The following is a 16116-nucleotide window of genomic DNA, read 5'->3' on the forward strand; positions in this document are numbered from 1 at the left end:
TATTCATTATTGGAAGCCATATTGCCGATAGGCACAAGTTATTTAAGTTTAAATTTTTCTCCCCTTTGGAAAATTGTACTTTTTATTTCTGTATTTTAACTGCTAAAATTGACGTTTTTAAAAATTCGCAATTTGTTGCGTTTTGCGGCACATTTCTCTCAAAATGTCAGTTATCGCATTTCGTCGCGACTTCAAAATACCTATTTCCTTACGCAATCTGACGTAGTTCGTTGGAAAACTAACTCTCGGCTTTGTAGGAAAATTTTCGCGATTTCGCAACTTGCGAAAAACTCCTGCCCCTAGTGACGACGTAAGCATTTCAAGCAATTACAAATATCCTTCATGATTTGATTGCATCAATTTGTTGCTTCAGAAAGAAAGAAATATGTAAGAGAGATGCTTACGGAAAGAAGTTTGGTATTTTGGATTCATATGTCAAGTGAAAAGTTTGACGATAAAACTCAACAAACAACGGATTCCATGGCTAACGAGATCATTGTTTAACATCTCATAAACAAAAGCAAGCATTCTTTGGCGTAGCTTAGGAAGACAAAGTGGGTAATGTCCCTAAATTTTCAATGCTGGTTAGTTGCCTATGAAACTAAATAATGGAAGAACCTAAAAGTTCTTTAGCCTGGCTTGTTTTCTCCTTCTCTTCGCGAAGTGTCCCTTCCGGATTCGTGTAAAATTGATTCAAATACAACGTTCTCCGCGGCCCAACGTGTATTTTACTACTTTTAGCGGCCTATACCGATAATTTGAATATTTATGGGTCTTCATATACCCCGAAGTCGAACATACACTACTATAACAATTGCTTTTAGTTTCTTTAGGTGTAACTGGGCATGAATGTGGGCATATGCAAAATAAATTGGAGTAAGTAGTCTCCTCTGACACACGTTACCCACCCCGGCCGCCATCTTGTATCCAACATACTGGATTCAGCTTTCGGTTTTTCAAATGGGAATAGGTGCAAGTGATACACCAGATTCATGTACAATTGTCTCGGAAATTCAATGCTGTAGAGAATTTTATCGTAGCTTGTATTAGGACAACCATAAAGCATAAAAAGCAGTAAAAACATAAAGGAATTTTCCACCTATGGTTGGTACCATATCTGTGATGTTGACCACTTTACATATCCAAATTTGCTAATTTTATAAGCATAATAAAGCATAATTTACAGAAATAAAGCATAAATCATAATGCTTAATGCTTTTTATTCCAGAACCTGTATATGTGTACATCAAAGAAAAACCGTGGCTCAGTGGTAGAGCGTTCACCTTCGGTGCTTGGGGTCTCTGGTTCGACCCCAGTTCGCGCCGTGTGAACTTTGTGGTGGACAAACACCGTGCTCGTGGGTTTTCTCGGGGTTCTCCTGTTTCCTCCCACTTACTTCATTTCACCATTTCATTCATGTCTCATCATCACCGTCTCCTTTAGCCTAACCAGCATAACTGTGGGACGTAAAACTCGAAGATTTCATTTCATTTCATCAAGAAAAATACGTTAATATATTTTGTGCCAAAGAAAAAATGATCAACAAGGACTGTTATCAATGCTGCAAACAATGGAAATCAACTACCAATTAAGGATTTTTTTTCTGTTTCCTCACTTTGTGTTATAAGGCAGGCAAGACTGGTTGTGCTTATTCCAAGATGCCAAAATCAAGAGTTTATGTAATCTCAGAGAGTAAGAGAATTCTCAATTGACCATTCCAAAGTATAAGGCGGTAATCTACTTTGTACTCTTTGTTCTGAATTCATTAAATATGAGAAGTCTACTGTGCAACTACATGTTTTTTCTTGGAAACATCGTTTAAGGAAAACTACACAAAATGATGTAGTATTTATTGATGTAATTTTAGTGGGGAAAATTAATAGTTTCATATACATTTTTAATAGAAATGTTTAAAAATGAAGTATAATTCAAGAAACAGCATATTAAGGCATAATTTAGGAAAAAGCATAATAAACCATAATGTAAGGAAAAATAAAGCATAATATACAGTTGTATAAAGCATTAAGTTGGTTACCCTGCGTCAAGAATTTCTTAGCTGCTACCAACCAACAGCCGTATACTGAATGCATTGAACATTTTTTTTATGTTTTATGTTAATTTTACTGATTACGTAGTTACTAGTAATTCTACATGCAAATTTCGTAAAATATATTGATTTATATTAAATGTTCCTTCTTTTCTTGCATTTTCAGATATTCTTGCTGGTAACGTCGGGCTGTACAACAACTTCAATCTCTGCCATGTAAAGACAATCAATTGGACGGAAATTATTACAGGACCAAGTGCACGTTATATTTATGTATATACGATTGACGAAGTCCCAGAGCGCGAGTGTCCCCCATGTGATAAAAGTTGTGAGGCAGGATGTTGGGGTGAGGGCCCCCATAACTGCCAAAAATTTTCGAAAGTTAATTGTAGTCCTCAGTGTTACCAAGGAAGGTGTTTCGGTCCAAATCCACGAGAGTGCTGCCATCTGTTTTGTGCGGGAGGTTGTACGGGACCAAAACAAAGTGATTGTTTGGTAAGTCTATGAATGCTTATATATTTGAAAGTGGCCACGTATAAATTAGTAGCTAAGAACGTGGCAAATTAACTTAGTATTTTCCAGGGAAAAAGTCATTGCTAGTCCTTGAAAATAAATGTTAAATGTGAGATTGAGATTTTTACATTTTGTCCAATCTCACTAAATGTTTTGAAAATTATAGTTTTCATCTACTTCATTATTAAGTACTTCCAAAATTATTTGTATGCTTTTCGTGATAAGGTTTGTTTTGTATGGTTACATTTTTAAGCTATTTTAACAAAAATCATTGAAAACCTTATCATAATTTTCATTTTACCTCCACGAAAGTTCATCATAGAGCACGACTTGACAGTACTTATATTTCTCGTATTACAATAATTCTGAACTGTAACGAGTGACTTTGTTTGCCATATTGAGCAGGTTAAATATTGTGTTAATTTTTTTTAAACGAATTTGAAAATCATTACTTGATATTGTTGACAATCTTTATACAAAATTCGACTCTCAATACTCTCTCGCATAAATTAATTAACACTTCGAAGATGTCATTTTCTTTCTGCAACCGTTGTCATTTCTTTTCCTCCAAAATTCAAATCGTGATCAAGCATTTTCTACATCTTGTTTCTATGATTTCTATTGTAGCTTTCGTCGGTAACAGGTATCTTTTCTTCAGGGCCAGTAAATGAGTGACTGTTAACCTAAATATGTGTTCCTATAACTATAATTTCATTACAGGCATGTCGAAATTTTAACGATGGTGGTGTGTGTAAACAAGAATGTCCAGCAATGCAAAGGTACAATCCCATCACGTATTCGTGGGAAACAAACCCTAACGGCAAATATGCATATGGGGCAACGTGTGTGAAGAATTGTCCAGAACATCTACTAAAAGACAACGGGGCCTGTGTAAGGACATGTCCACCTAAAAAGAAGGTAAGATAATTGAAAACAATATTAAGTTAAGATGAGTCATTGTGTATTTAACTAGATTTGCAAATAACTGTATTTGTTAGAAACAATATTTGTATGTACAGACTTCTTGTTATATGTTGTCAGTGTACTTAAAATTTGTTCATTGTCTTACCCTGTGTATTTTAGTTGCATAATTTTCTTGAATCACTCTGTGAAAATCTACTAAGATTGTGAGGTTGCAAAGTTTATTATTTTGTGTACATCTTTTCTTCACTGAGCCACGGTGCTCCATTTATTGAAATGAATTTCCACCATCTATAGAAAAGTAAATAATTACAGTCGTCTGAAATGAGAGCCTCAATTGAATATTAAGCAGGTGATGGTTATTAGGGTAGGCATGTGTTTTCGAACTTCACCTTATAGTATTCGCAGCTAGGTGTAAATCTCATGAAAGCTCATAGAACGGGAGAGGAGTAGTTGATAATACTGCGTACTGAATTTTTGATTTAAAAAAAACTACGATAAATAAATATTTCATCTCCATCTGAAACTAAAAATTGAGCTACTTTCCAATCTCCAGTGAAACTACATATCTATTCGTGTGCTTATTTTGCTTTGGAACTAAAAAGCTAGTTTGAAGGATACTTTTAGACACCATAAGAGAATTACCTTACATTTTCGCTAAGCAATATTGGACTCAAATTTGATGCAAAACGACTAACAAGAGAAAATACATAGGATGGATGCATACTTTTGCTTGTGACTGTACGCGTGATGTATTTATAGTTAGTTGCAGTCAGTTAAGGAAAAGATTCTTACAATATTTGTATGTTTTATTACTATCTATACAATTTTGAACTGTTTGTTCACGCCATTCGATTTCTTAAGCTTCTTTTGGTTAAGTCATGCTACATCACAATGCCGTAATGAGAGTTTTACTTTCTCTATTCTTCATAATTTTGTTGTAGTAGAATACTCGTCCATTTCTAATTGAAATTAGAATAAGGCAAAGACAGTGTTCACGATTTTAAAAGCTACAAACTTCCAAATTTTTGCTCAATAAAGAAAGAAAAAATTTTGACATAAAAGTCAACCTCTGAGAACTCAAGAAAAAAGTACAAAGTTCTCAATTTTGAAGGGTTTCTTGGAACATGAGATCTGATCGGCAAATCTGTAGGTTCGAAAAGCATTCATTGATACGATTTTTTAATTTAGATCATCGTCACTAGAGATATTATTTCTGTTAACACTAGCTAATCATCTTTTTACGAATTTGTTTTTAACCGTTCCCAATTAACCTCTCCGAATTGTCTTCAGTTTTATTACCACTATACATTTCATGGCTCCCCCGTAACGTCATTAGTAATGTACTCGCTTTCAATGCTTGTGTTTACAAATTGAAACATTGGTAGGAGTATACAGCTTCGAATATGGGTCTCTGTAATTTTGGTTTAAAAAAAAAAAAAAAAAAGAAGTAATTCCCTTTTATGATATTTGAGAATCCATCTTGATCAGTGTCCCAACCGTATTATGTAAGTTAAATTAGATCAGTATTTCGTTGTAGTTAATTTTAAGATGAAGAAACAATGAACATTTTAGTATTTGTTTGTATACTTGTGTTACTTTTTAGTTCTTTTAAGTACGTTTTGATTGCAATTATGAAATACAAATATAAGGACAATGTATTTGTGTTTTGTTTTATCTTTTTCGTAATGTGAGAGCTCTGTACTATACTACACATTTACATTTAAAAATATTGCAGCTCTTAGCTAACTTTTGATATCTTTATAATCGTAGTCTTACCAAATTCAATGATATTTGATTTTTTATATCATTTTTGTATTATAATCATGTACAGAATCTATTATATAAATTGGAGAAATCACTTTTAGCAAAGTATGAATGGTCATACTTTAAGAAACAATCAATTTATTTACACTCGCATTTTCATATAAAATATACAAAGTTAATTATTTTACAATTGAGTAGTTCAGTTCCAAATATCCATTTATATCAAATCCCAGAAAACAGAGAAAAGCCCGTAGGGTCAAATGCGTTTTGTAGAACTGGAAGTATTTGAGGATGTTCAAGTTTTTCACATGAACACACTGAAGTAATCCTAGTTCCACAAAACATTCAGATCCTAAATTTTTTCTAAGTTTTTGGGATTTAATATGAATGAACAAGAACCATTTTGGAACTTGACGACTCAACTTCAAAATACAATACAAAAATTATTGTTTACAAATACTATATATGTTACATAATGCTGTTAAAGTAATTGACATATCTGATGATACATGTAAGTTTCCTCCGTCCTGGAAAAAGGGATTTTTATAATTTTATTCCTAATAATCTTATAATATTTCATCTTTCTATTTCTTTTTTTATTTAAATACATAACTTACATTGTTGATAGTACCACAATTTCATATTTACATAATTTCGTGAAAGCAATATTCTTTGAGACACTTTTAATTAAAATAATAATAATAATAATAATAATAATAATAATAATAAGTCAATTATTGATTTTAAAGTTTCTGAAAGTTTGTTTTCTACTTTTATACTATTATTTTTGGCTACATTTTGAAATGGTGTTACTATTTATCGATATAGTAAACTTAGATCTATTTCTAGTATTGTAATTGCGTAATTAGTTTTATCTTTATTGCCAGAATTAGTATTACCTTTACGACTCCTATGAATAGGAAAGAAAAAAAGGAAAATATTTTTCCATTAATTTATCTAATTGATTTTATTCATCTTAACGCATTTTTCATTACACTTTACACTAGAATAGTAAACAGAGATATACAGCTAAAGTATATAAAAATAATTACTAAGATACCTTGTTGACTTAAAGATGTTATTTTAAATTTCCATTTAAATACCCCTCAACTCTGTAAAATATCTTCTTCTGCAGCAATTTCTTAGCTTTTTTTTTTTTTTTAAAAAAAAAGAAGTGTTAATATCGAGTTTCCTGTACAGGTATGGCACGTTATTTTATAGTTCTGTTACCTCAAATAAAATTGAGTATTTGGATTTTCTTATCCGAAATCTTGGCAGATGCAAATGTGCAGGAATTCTGGTTTTCTACCACTAAAAATCCGCAGTGCTTTCAAAAATATAATACCGAAGGGGGGAATACCTCCAGGCAGACTTTGAAAAACAAACCGAAAACAACACTGTGACTTAATATGCTAGTAATTACCCGCTGTTAAAACAATTCATTTGACTGACATAACAGTGTGTACTTTTTAAAGTATTTTAGTAATTGTTGATTATTCTTTAACACTACATTTTCTTTTCTATTTTAATAGGCTGTGAATGGGGAATGCGTCCCCTGCGATGGGCCATGTCCTAAAACTTGCACCGGAGTTCCAATTATTCATGCAGATAACGTGGATTCATTCCAAGGATGTACCATTATTGAAGGATCTATCACCATCTTGGACAACTCATTTACAGGCTACCAGCACATCTATCCAAATTTCACTTTCGGTCCACGGTATTCGGAGATGCATCCCGACAAGTTGGAAGTGTTTAGTACTTTGAAACAAGTGACGGGTTATGTAAATATTCAGGCGTCGCACGAACATTTTGTGAATCTGAGCTACTTCAGGTAAATATTACTCTAAAACATGTATTTGCGTCACTGTAATTCCTAATAATAAACAGCCACGCTGATAGATGTCACTAGCTGCGTTTTGTGCTTATCTGATGCTGCTAGGTGGCGCTAGCGTGCAGTCAATTTGTAAATTTTAAACTATTATGACAACTTAAATGCAACTTAGAAACTCTTTTCCTTCAATTATTTCAAAATAGAACAAGGGCTGTAGCCATAATTAGATTTGAGCATTAACTCTCGTTCTACGTAGGTATTTTTTGTAACTCGGATTACCAACTGAGGGTCATTTTGTACCCACCTGTTACGATTAAATGTATCTCCCAAAAGAAACAGATAAGAAACTCTTACAGAAATATACAGTGACTGAAGTGAACAGTACGTGGGATAAGATTAGTCGACAAATTCAGAAAAGGCGGGAAACAACTATTTATTATACTGCCATCTAGGAGTGACACTTCTAAATGTCTGTCACATCTCCTACCAAGGGGCGGGGGGAGAGTATTTTGTGTCCAGCAACTGAAAATAGCAAATTTATGAGACATACTAACGTTCAATATGCATCACTGTAAGATATACGCTGCAGCTAAACGTGTTAAGCAATAGCATTTTTTTTTTTTTTTTTTTTTTTTGACAATTTTAAAGAAACGACTAAAACAGTAATTACAAGAAACATACTGTAGTGGTCACAAAGTACCCTCCCCTTTTGGTAGTGAGAGGGTTAATATTTGTGTGTTTTTATAGTAGAATATTGTGACGATTTAGTTTTCCAATTAAAATAGTATTACTTCAATTTAATTATCTGAAAATGGATAAATGGTTATACTGAACATGAACATACTTCTCTGTTTACTATTGAGACAACTGTCGTATTCAGATTCAGTTTTTAGCACTAGCTGTAATCTCAAGTTAGATGGTAGGCAAACTATAAAAAAATGTAAAACTAAATAATTAGACCTCTTAATTAAGCACAATTTTAACAATTTATAAAGCAGGTCGAAGGTTCACGTGCAACAACTAGCAACTAGTATTATATAACGGCCAGCAAAAGTACTATCCCATGCCAGCAGCATGTTGCTAATGACTGTAGAACGAATTGATCAAACTAATTTCAGTTTTTTATACTATGCGGACAGATAGATTCTTCCCTTGTTGTGGAAGCTGCACTAAAATTGATTCAAAACAGTTTTTTAAAAAAATCTTTGGAGCTACACTAAAATTGATTCAAAACTATTAAAGAACGGTTGAAACCACATTGCAATTGATTCAAAATTATTTTAAAAACGGTTAAAGCTACATTGAAGTTGATTCAAAGCTATTAAAATCGGTTGAACGTGCACGGAAATTGATTCAAAACTATTAAAAACACGGTTGTAGCTACACCGAAATTGATTCAAAAGTATTAAAAAAAGTTGAAGCTACATTAAAATTGATTCAAAACTATTAGAAAAACTCTTGAAACAACATCGAAATTAATTCAAAATTATTAAAAAGTAGTTAGAACTGCACTGAAATTACTTCAAAACTGTTAAATAGAAGGTTCAAGCTACACTGCGACTGATTCAAAACTATTAAAAATCATTTGAAGCTTCACTGAAATTGATTCAGAGCTTTTAGGAAACTGTTGAAGCTACACTACAATTGATTCAAAACTATTGATAAAAAAGGATGTATTTTCTGTGGCTTTGTGGCAACTGTACCACTCAGATTTGGGACTCAATCTACAACTCTTTGGTAAATGAATCAACGTGTATAACTGAGGGAGGAAATACAAACGAATGGAAAAGCAAGTCCGATCTTTCGTATATTAAATGCTATTTCAGCTAAATGCGCAAGGCAATAAATACGCCGAAGCAGTCTGTCGATGGTTAATAACTGTATGAATTGATCGGAGAGTTGAGTTGATTTGATCGGAAAATAGAGTACATTTTGGAAGTTACTTCAGGAGGACCCATTGGGAAAATACTTTCAAACAAAATTCAATCTATATATATAATTTTGTTCCAGAGAAAAGTGAAATCTGGTTGTGAAGCTGCTTTCAAGTTAGGCCCGTTTACTTTTCATGAAGAGGAAATATTTTTCCCATATATACAAGTTCTATCTGGTAGAACTAATTTTATTAGTTCATTTTGATACCTGATTGCATGTTGTAATTAATTAGTGAAATATCTTCAGTAGTTGTGTCTCATAGGTTGGAATGTGTACATCTATTTTAATTCATTTTTTTCAATGTAAGGAACGTAATTTTCTGTGCAACATTGCAAGCTTTATTACAATTGTTCAACGTTTTTAAAATTATTGAAAAAAAGTAGTGTGTGTAGTAATTTTTGCTAGTGTCTGTACTAGAGATTCTACATTACTCGAGCCCACCGTTCAAAGTACTTTTTTTTTTTATTGGCATTAGTTTTAACCCCTTGCGTTCCAGTTGCAATTTTTCTATGTTAGTGCTGTAATACCAGATTTTCATTTACTGGTAAAACCCTGTCTAGACCGTCATATAGGGAAGAGTTATTGTATAAAGTTCAATAAATATCATATTTTGTACAATCGCGCGCACTCATACACATCCACACAAAAAAATATTTGCATTGTGAAACATTTAGGTTGAAGAAGGGAATTTTTGATGTTTGAAGGGATTTTATGCTGCTTCAGGTTGGCAACACTGACTGGAGTTCAATAAATATCATATTTTGTACAATCGCGCGCACTCATACACATCCACACAAAAAAATATTTGCATTGTGAAACATTTAGGTTGAAGAAGGGAATTTTTGATGTTTGAAGGGATTTTATGCTGCTTCAGGTTGGCAACACTGACTGGAGTTCAAGAAACAAAGCTTTTTCTTTTTCTCCTTTCCGATCTCGAAATACTTTCTAGAAGTTGCCAATTGTATATCGTCAAAACAAACACATATGTGTCGCAATTGAATGCTGCCTTAGGCCTGAAATCTACTGAGACAAAACATTTTTTATTTTCTGTCAGTAAAGTGCTGTCACCTAAGGAGAAATAGTAGAACTAACTCGTGCCTTGTACCCACTAAAAAATTCATCATCTCCAGGATTATTACGACCCTTAATAAAGGATACGTTTTCATAACATCCCCATGGATGTCGCTGGTATTATTTTGCAACGGAGTATTTTAAGACATCCATATGGATACCACTGGAACGCAATGGGTTAATAGAGAATATGTGAATTACATACATTATATATATATATATATATATATATATATATATATATATGAATGTGTTTTCATTATTTTTCCACATACTTACAGGAACTTGGAAGTAATTGGTGGTCGAGATCTCACGGAATATTTTGCATCATTGTACATTGTGAAAACAACGCTAAAATCATTAGGGCTTAGATCGTTGAAGAAAATTTCTGCTGGAAGCATTGCTATCCTGGAAAACTCTGATTTGTGCTTTGCTGAAGGAATAAATTGGACATCAATAAAGAAATCAAATGAACATGGAACCCTCATACAGCACAACAAGAAGAAAGAGGAATGTCGTAAGTATCGATAATCTTTATCTGCAGTACTTGAAATATTAATCTCTTTGTAACCACTAATACCGTCTTCCCCTGAAGTCTAACTTATATCTTTGCATCAATAGCAAATATAATTGTATTCTGAATGTTACGGTTTTGTTTCTGTCGCACAAGATTTGAACTAAAAGTATGGTTTATATTTTGGCAGAGAACGTTGGGACTATTCTTTTTCGTACAAAGTCGAAACTTTTTGCAGAAGAGTTTCAAGCTACGACAAAGCGTGTTTATAAATGAGTGATACGGTGGCAACTGTCCCAAGTTTCTCATGCGCTACCTGATGTTTGCTTGGCATATTTATTGCGATGTCGCAGCGTCAGTTTCCGAGTTGGCGTCGCAACAGGAAAATGCTTCCTGTGTGCTCCGTTTTGAGTTGGCCAGATCTGTGGTTACAGTCCAGCGAGAGTTTCGTGCACGGTTTAGGAAAGACCCACCACACAAGAACATATATAGGTGGTACCAACAGTTCATGGAAAAAGGTGTAAAGGCCAACTTCGGTCAACTTCGTGTCTCTGATGCCCATTCTTCTTGGGAGAAGAAACTGTGACCGGTGACTCATTTCAAGACATGATGGAAACCTGGTTGTTACCCCAGCTAAACACCAATTATGATGATTACATTTTGCAGCTGGACGGTGCTCCGCACCATTTTCACAGTAATGTACGAGAGCTTCTTAAGCCTGTTGTTCACCGCAGGATTGGATGTTCCTCAACAGAAGACAACAACGTTCTCTCCTGGCCACTCCATTCGCCGGATTTAACACTATGAGATTTCTTTCTTTGCGTGTTTGTTAATGTACCCGCAAAGACAGAGTTTATGCATCACCAATGTTCGTGTCCCTTGAGGAAGTTTGTGATCGGATAACACTGATAACGGATGCACTGCAGACCATTACCGTGGACGATCTAACTGAGTATGGGAAGAATTTAGTTGCCGTGTAGATGTGTGTCGTGTGACCAAGGGTGTACATATTAAAGGATTGTGATTAATGTATCAGAAACTTAGACAGTTGCCGCTGCTTATGCTGTAAGGGTTGCCAATATAAGGTAATTTTAGATTTATTATTAATTTTCAAAACCGCAACATTCATTTATGAAGATACTGTATTTTGCTCTTGTAACATGGGAATTGGCAAAGGAGACGTGCAGTAAAAAAATCCTGTTTTTTTTTTGTTTTGTTTTTAATATATTTTCTCTAAATTTTCTCCATAAATGGCACGTGATAATATTATTGCACGTGTGAAGTTGCATTAAATTACTTGCCTATAGCGGTATGATTCACTAAACATAATAATTGAATCAGTAGTTTTGAAAAGGTCATGAGTCAAAAAATGCTGAGTTTGCATTCAGTACACTTTTTCTTACTACCATTTCCTGTAAACAAGTTGTTCATTTCGTACAATAACAAGAAAACATTACTTTTTCAAACAAAGGTCAATCATTTCATGTCTAGTAAGATTTTCAAAAGTTTTTTTTTTTTTTTTTTTTTTTTTTGTCGATATTTTCATAACTTACTTTTCTGACTCATGACTTCTTCAAAACTACTGATTCAATTAGAGGCTGAACCAGAAGCTATCAAAGTTAACACTAGATATGGACAAACAAGTAATCAGCTTCGAAACGATTCATCCCCTCTATGTTCTTAAATATGTTTTCAAAGAAATGTGTATAAATGATCCGTACTTCTGAACAGCAGGAATACCCGAGTTGATTCTTCAACACATTAATTTTGAATTTTGTTTTCTAAGTTTCTTAAGTTTGATTATTTTGTTGAACATGCGATGTATTTGAAATACATGTAACGCTGTTTTAGATACGCGATCCATTAGCCTTAACTAATTATAACTATATAGAGGAGAATTAAAGACTAGACAGGACCACGCGAAAAATGAGATAATGATTATTTTCAATTATACTTCTGTTCTGAAGATAGAAAGCTTATTACTTGATAAAATTAACAGAATTTCAATTCCCAATCTACAATATTCTTGTAGCTCTTTGTGAAATGTAACACCAGAAGGTTTATATATATGTTATGGTTATACTTCCTGGTGTTACATTTCACAAACGACTAGAATTTCACAAGGGACTAGGACTAGGAGAATTTTGTAAATTGGGAATCAAAATTCTGTTAATTTTATCAAGTAATAAGCTCTTCCAGGGTCTTTATTGGATACTCTTGCTCCAGTGCTTGTCACCTGTTAATAGGTATATTTATATTTGCATTATTATGTTGATTTGGCAAGATACGTAATAGTTACTAAAATATTGGTAAATATCTATCTATCTATCTATCTATCTATCTATCTATCTATCTATCTATATATATATATATATATATATATATATATATATATATATATATATATATATATATAAATGAAAATGACTATGTTTGTGACTTAATAACTCTTGAACCACCGAACCGATCTCGATCAGATTTTCAACATAAATGAGGTTTGGGCCTCGGATCGGTTTTATCATTTAATTTTGACGGTAGAACTTAGGGGAGGACAGGGGGATATATATAACATAATAACTCTTGAACCACGCGACCTATCTGGATCAAATTTTCAAAATAGATGAGGCTTGGACATGGGATAGTTTTCATCATTTTACTTTGACGATACAACATTGGGGAGAGAGAGAAGGATATATATAAAGATAACTTAATAAGTCTTGAACCACACTACCGACCTCGATCAAATTTTTAACATAGATGAGGTTCGCGCCTGTGATGGTTTTTATCATTTCACTTTGACAGTGCAACTTAGGGGAGGGGGAGCAGGGAGATATAAGAATGATCGAAAATGACCTATATTAATGTTGAATCCATAGTTTTCGGGGTTGCTGAGGTAAACAGGAGCACTTCCGATGCCATTTAAATCTAAATTCGTCCGTCTATGTCCAAAATGAAACGTCTTCGTGCGAAGAATGGGTATTCTGCTAGTATTAAATAAGAGATGATCTAAAATTGATCTGTGCTACATTTACAATGAAGACTAAAGTTTATGATTACTGTTACTTAGTTTATGTAATAATGGCTATTTGACTACATCGGACAGACACAAATAAATAAAACCACTGATTCCATAGCATTGCAGGACATAAATAGGAGACTTTGGGCGTTAGTAGTTCATATTAAGTTAAATTTATTCCTATAGAAGATCGAACACAGTACAAGTTATTATTATCTTTTTATTTTCTTTAACAGAGAAGGAAGGCCTAGTTTGTGATGCCCAGTGTTCCAGTGATGGATGTTGGAGTGCTGGACCAGATGAGTGTTTATCGTGCGCCAACTTCCAATCAGGAACGTTATGTGTTCAAGATTGCAGCCAGGAAGGGTAAGTTTATTTCAAGAATTTCTTTCTTTAATTTATAAACTTAATAATTTCTAGTAAATCTAGAAACTTGCTTTATAACAAACTAATTTACTGGATGGAAGATTCCATACTTTCATAAGAAACTATGGGAATGTAAATGGTCATAAAGTTGATACCATTTATTCTCTTTGGTTCATTTCTTACATGGAGTTGTCTATATTCAACAACGATACTACAGAGTTCGCAAAAAAAAAAAAAAAAAAAAAAAAAAAAAAAAAAAAATTGTGTACACTCTTTGTCACCCTGTATCAGGTTGTTGGCACTGACAATTGTTATGAAATTTAAGTATGTTGTAGTATAGCTTTTTGCCCAACAGATGTCAGCATTGTTAATTGTTTTCAGTTAAAATTATGTTGTAGTACAGTTTTTCGCTCAACAGATGTCGGTACTGTCAGCACGGTTTGTGAGATAAGAAAATGGCACGTGCACGCTTGACGTTCGAGCAGCTTAAGTACGTTTTGAAGTGTTTTATCAGGTTTGGAAATGCCATTGAAGTGTAGCGTCAGTGGAGAGGGGAGTTTGGTACTCAACAACCAACCCACGTAACAATCAAAAGCATTGTTGACAAGTTTGAAGCGCATAGAACGATTACAGATGCATGTGCATTGATCTCCATTGACACATTGTCCGCTGTAGCTGCAGCGACCACTTGTCGGTCTGTTAGGTGTTTGACCACCAACGGCCAACATTTTGAACATCTAATGCAAACATATGCTTACTTGAAGTTTTGTAACACATGTTTGAACAATAATTAAATGTAATTAAGAAATATGATATATAGGTTTCTATCTTAAATAATGTATACATTTTTCTGGCGGACTCTGTCTATGAGTTAGGCACTTGTTTAACGTGAAGAATGAACAAGTTCTATGGAGAACTGAACGTTGATCTTCCGCACCGAAAGCAAGAGTGCTACCATTTTTCGAGATTTAATTTACAGAATAAGGTTAAAAGCTATCTTTGGCACATTTCAGATTATAACGCAAATTAGTTATGTTGTGTTAGGTCATTTTTGAAATTTTGTGCTACTTCTTGGGTAGGAAAATGTTCAAGATTGTAGTGGAATAAAATCAATTTTATTGCCTAATTATTTGTTTTCTTTTCATCAGCATGCATACACTAATGTGACATAGGCAATCTCAGGTAAAAAGTACTACATACTATCTTTTGTGTTGTAATTGCACCCGTTGTAGTTCCTCACTTACTCGTTGCAACTGAAAAACCTAGTAGAATTGTAGTGTAACAATAAAAGTAATTTTGTTGACAATACATTTAAGTGTAACGTGATTAACAGTGTTGCCATATCGACACTTTTTGTCCAGAATTACAAATACTACAATCAGTCAAACACCATGTACATAATTATGGGTCACCCTATATATAAATTTGTATTTTTGCATCTGACATAGCTTATGCAACACAGTGGAACCTTTCAATCATGGACACCGATGGAACAGTATTATTTGTTCGTAAATGCAAGTGTTCGTTACAAAGAGGTTACTTAAATTTAAATTACCCACAGCTCATGTGGTGTCTACTGTGCTGCGTTGTACAGTCAGCGTCAGAAGTTCTTTCGGTTTGATGAAATTAATTTCGTAAATCACTTCAGAATGGAAGAACAATTTCAGTACAATTTTCAGTAAATTAAAAAGAACGTAATTTTCTGTACATTCTATGCATACCACCGTTGTACGTTCCAGCTATACCACCGTTATTTCCCAAAATAAGTTTTACATGCGGAAAGAACTTTTATTGCTGACTATACATTTGTTTTCAAATTTCAGAAGGTAATTTCTGTGCTAAATGGTATGAACTGAGAATAGTTTGTTTCCACTTTTAAGAGGTTATTTAGCATTTGGAAGGAAGATATTGTCCGTGTTGTGGGTGTCCGTAAAACAGAGAGTACTGATCCGTAACAAAACACATATTTTCGCCGGGAAAAAAATAAAAGAAATGAAGTTATCCGTTAATGGTAATTTTGAACGTAAACAGAGAAAGAATTTTCAATATGAGTGAATGAACGAAAGATGATACGTGGTACCAGGCATTAGTATTAAACATGTTAATAATATACGGGGCCAGTTCGGTAAGTGAGG

The 16116-nt window shown here is 33.5% G+C and overlaps 1 protein-coding gene across 4 annotated transcripts in view; it reads left to right on the top strand.

Annotated features, from left to right (window-relative positions):
* Egfr (epidermal growth factor receptor) overlaps positions 1 to 16116 on the top strand; it is a 518593-nt gene that overhangs the window by 467290 nt on the left and 35187 nt on the right. For all 4 annotated transcript variants that reach the window (XM_081743731.1, XM_081743730.1, XM_081743733.1 and 1 more), the window contains 5 exons: positions 2214 to 2542; positions 3281 to 3478; positions 6781 to 7082; positions 10367 to 10602; positions 13852 to 13981. In XM_081743731.1, the coding sequence (XP_081599857.1) occupies positions 2214 to 2542; positions 3281 to 3478; positions 6781 to 7082; positions 10367 to 10602; positions 13852 to 13981 (1195 nt within the window). The remainder of the gene's footprint in view (positions 1 to 2213; positions 2543 to 3280; positions 3479 to 6780; positions 7083 to 10366; positions 10603 to 13851; positions 13982 to 16116) is intronic.

Source organism: Thermobia domestica, chromosome 17 (assembly GCF_964235325.1).
Source record: "Thermobia domestica chromosome 17, izTheDome1.hap1.1, whole genome shotgun sequence".
In the NCBI taxonomy this organism is placed as follows: domain Eukaryota; kingdom Metazoa; phylum Arthropoda; class Insecta; order Zygentoma; family Lepismatidae; genus Thermobia; species Thermobia domestica.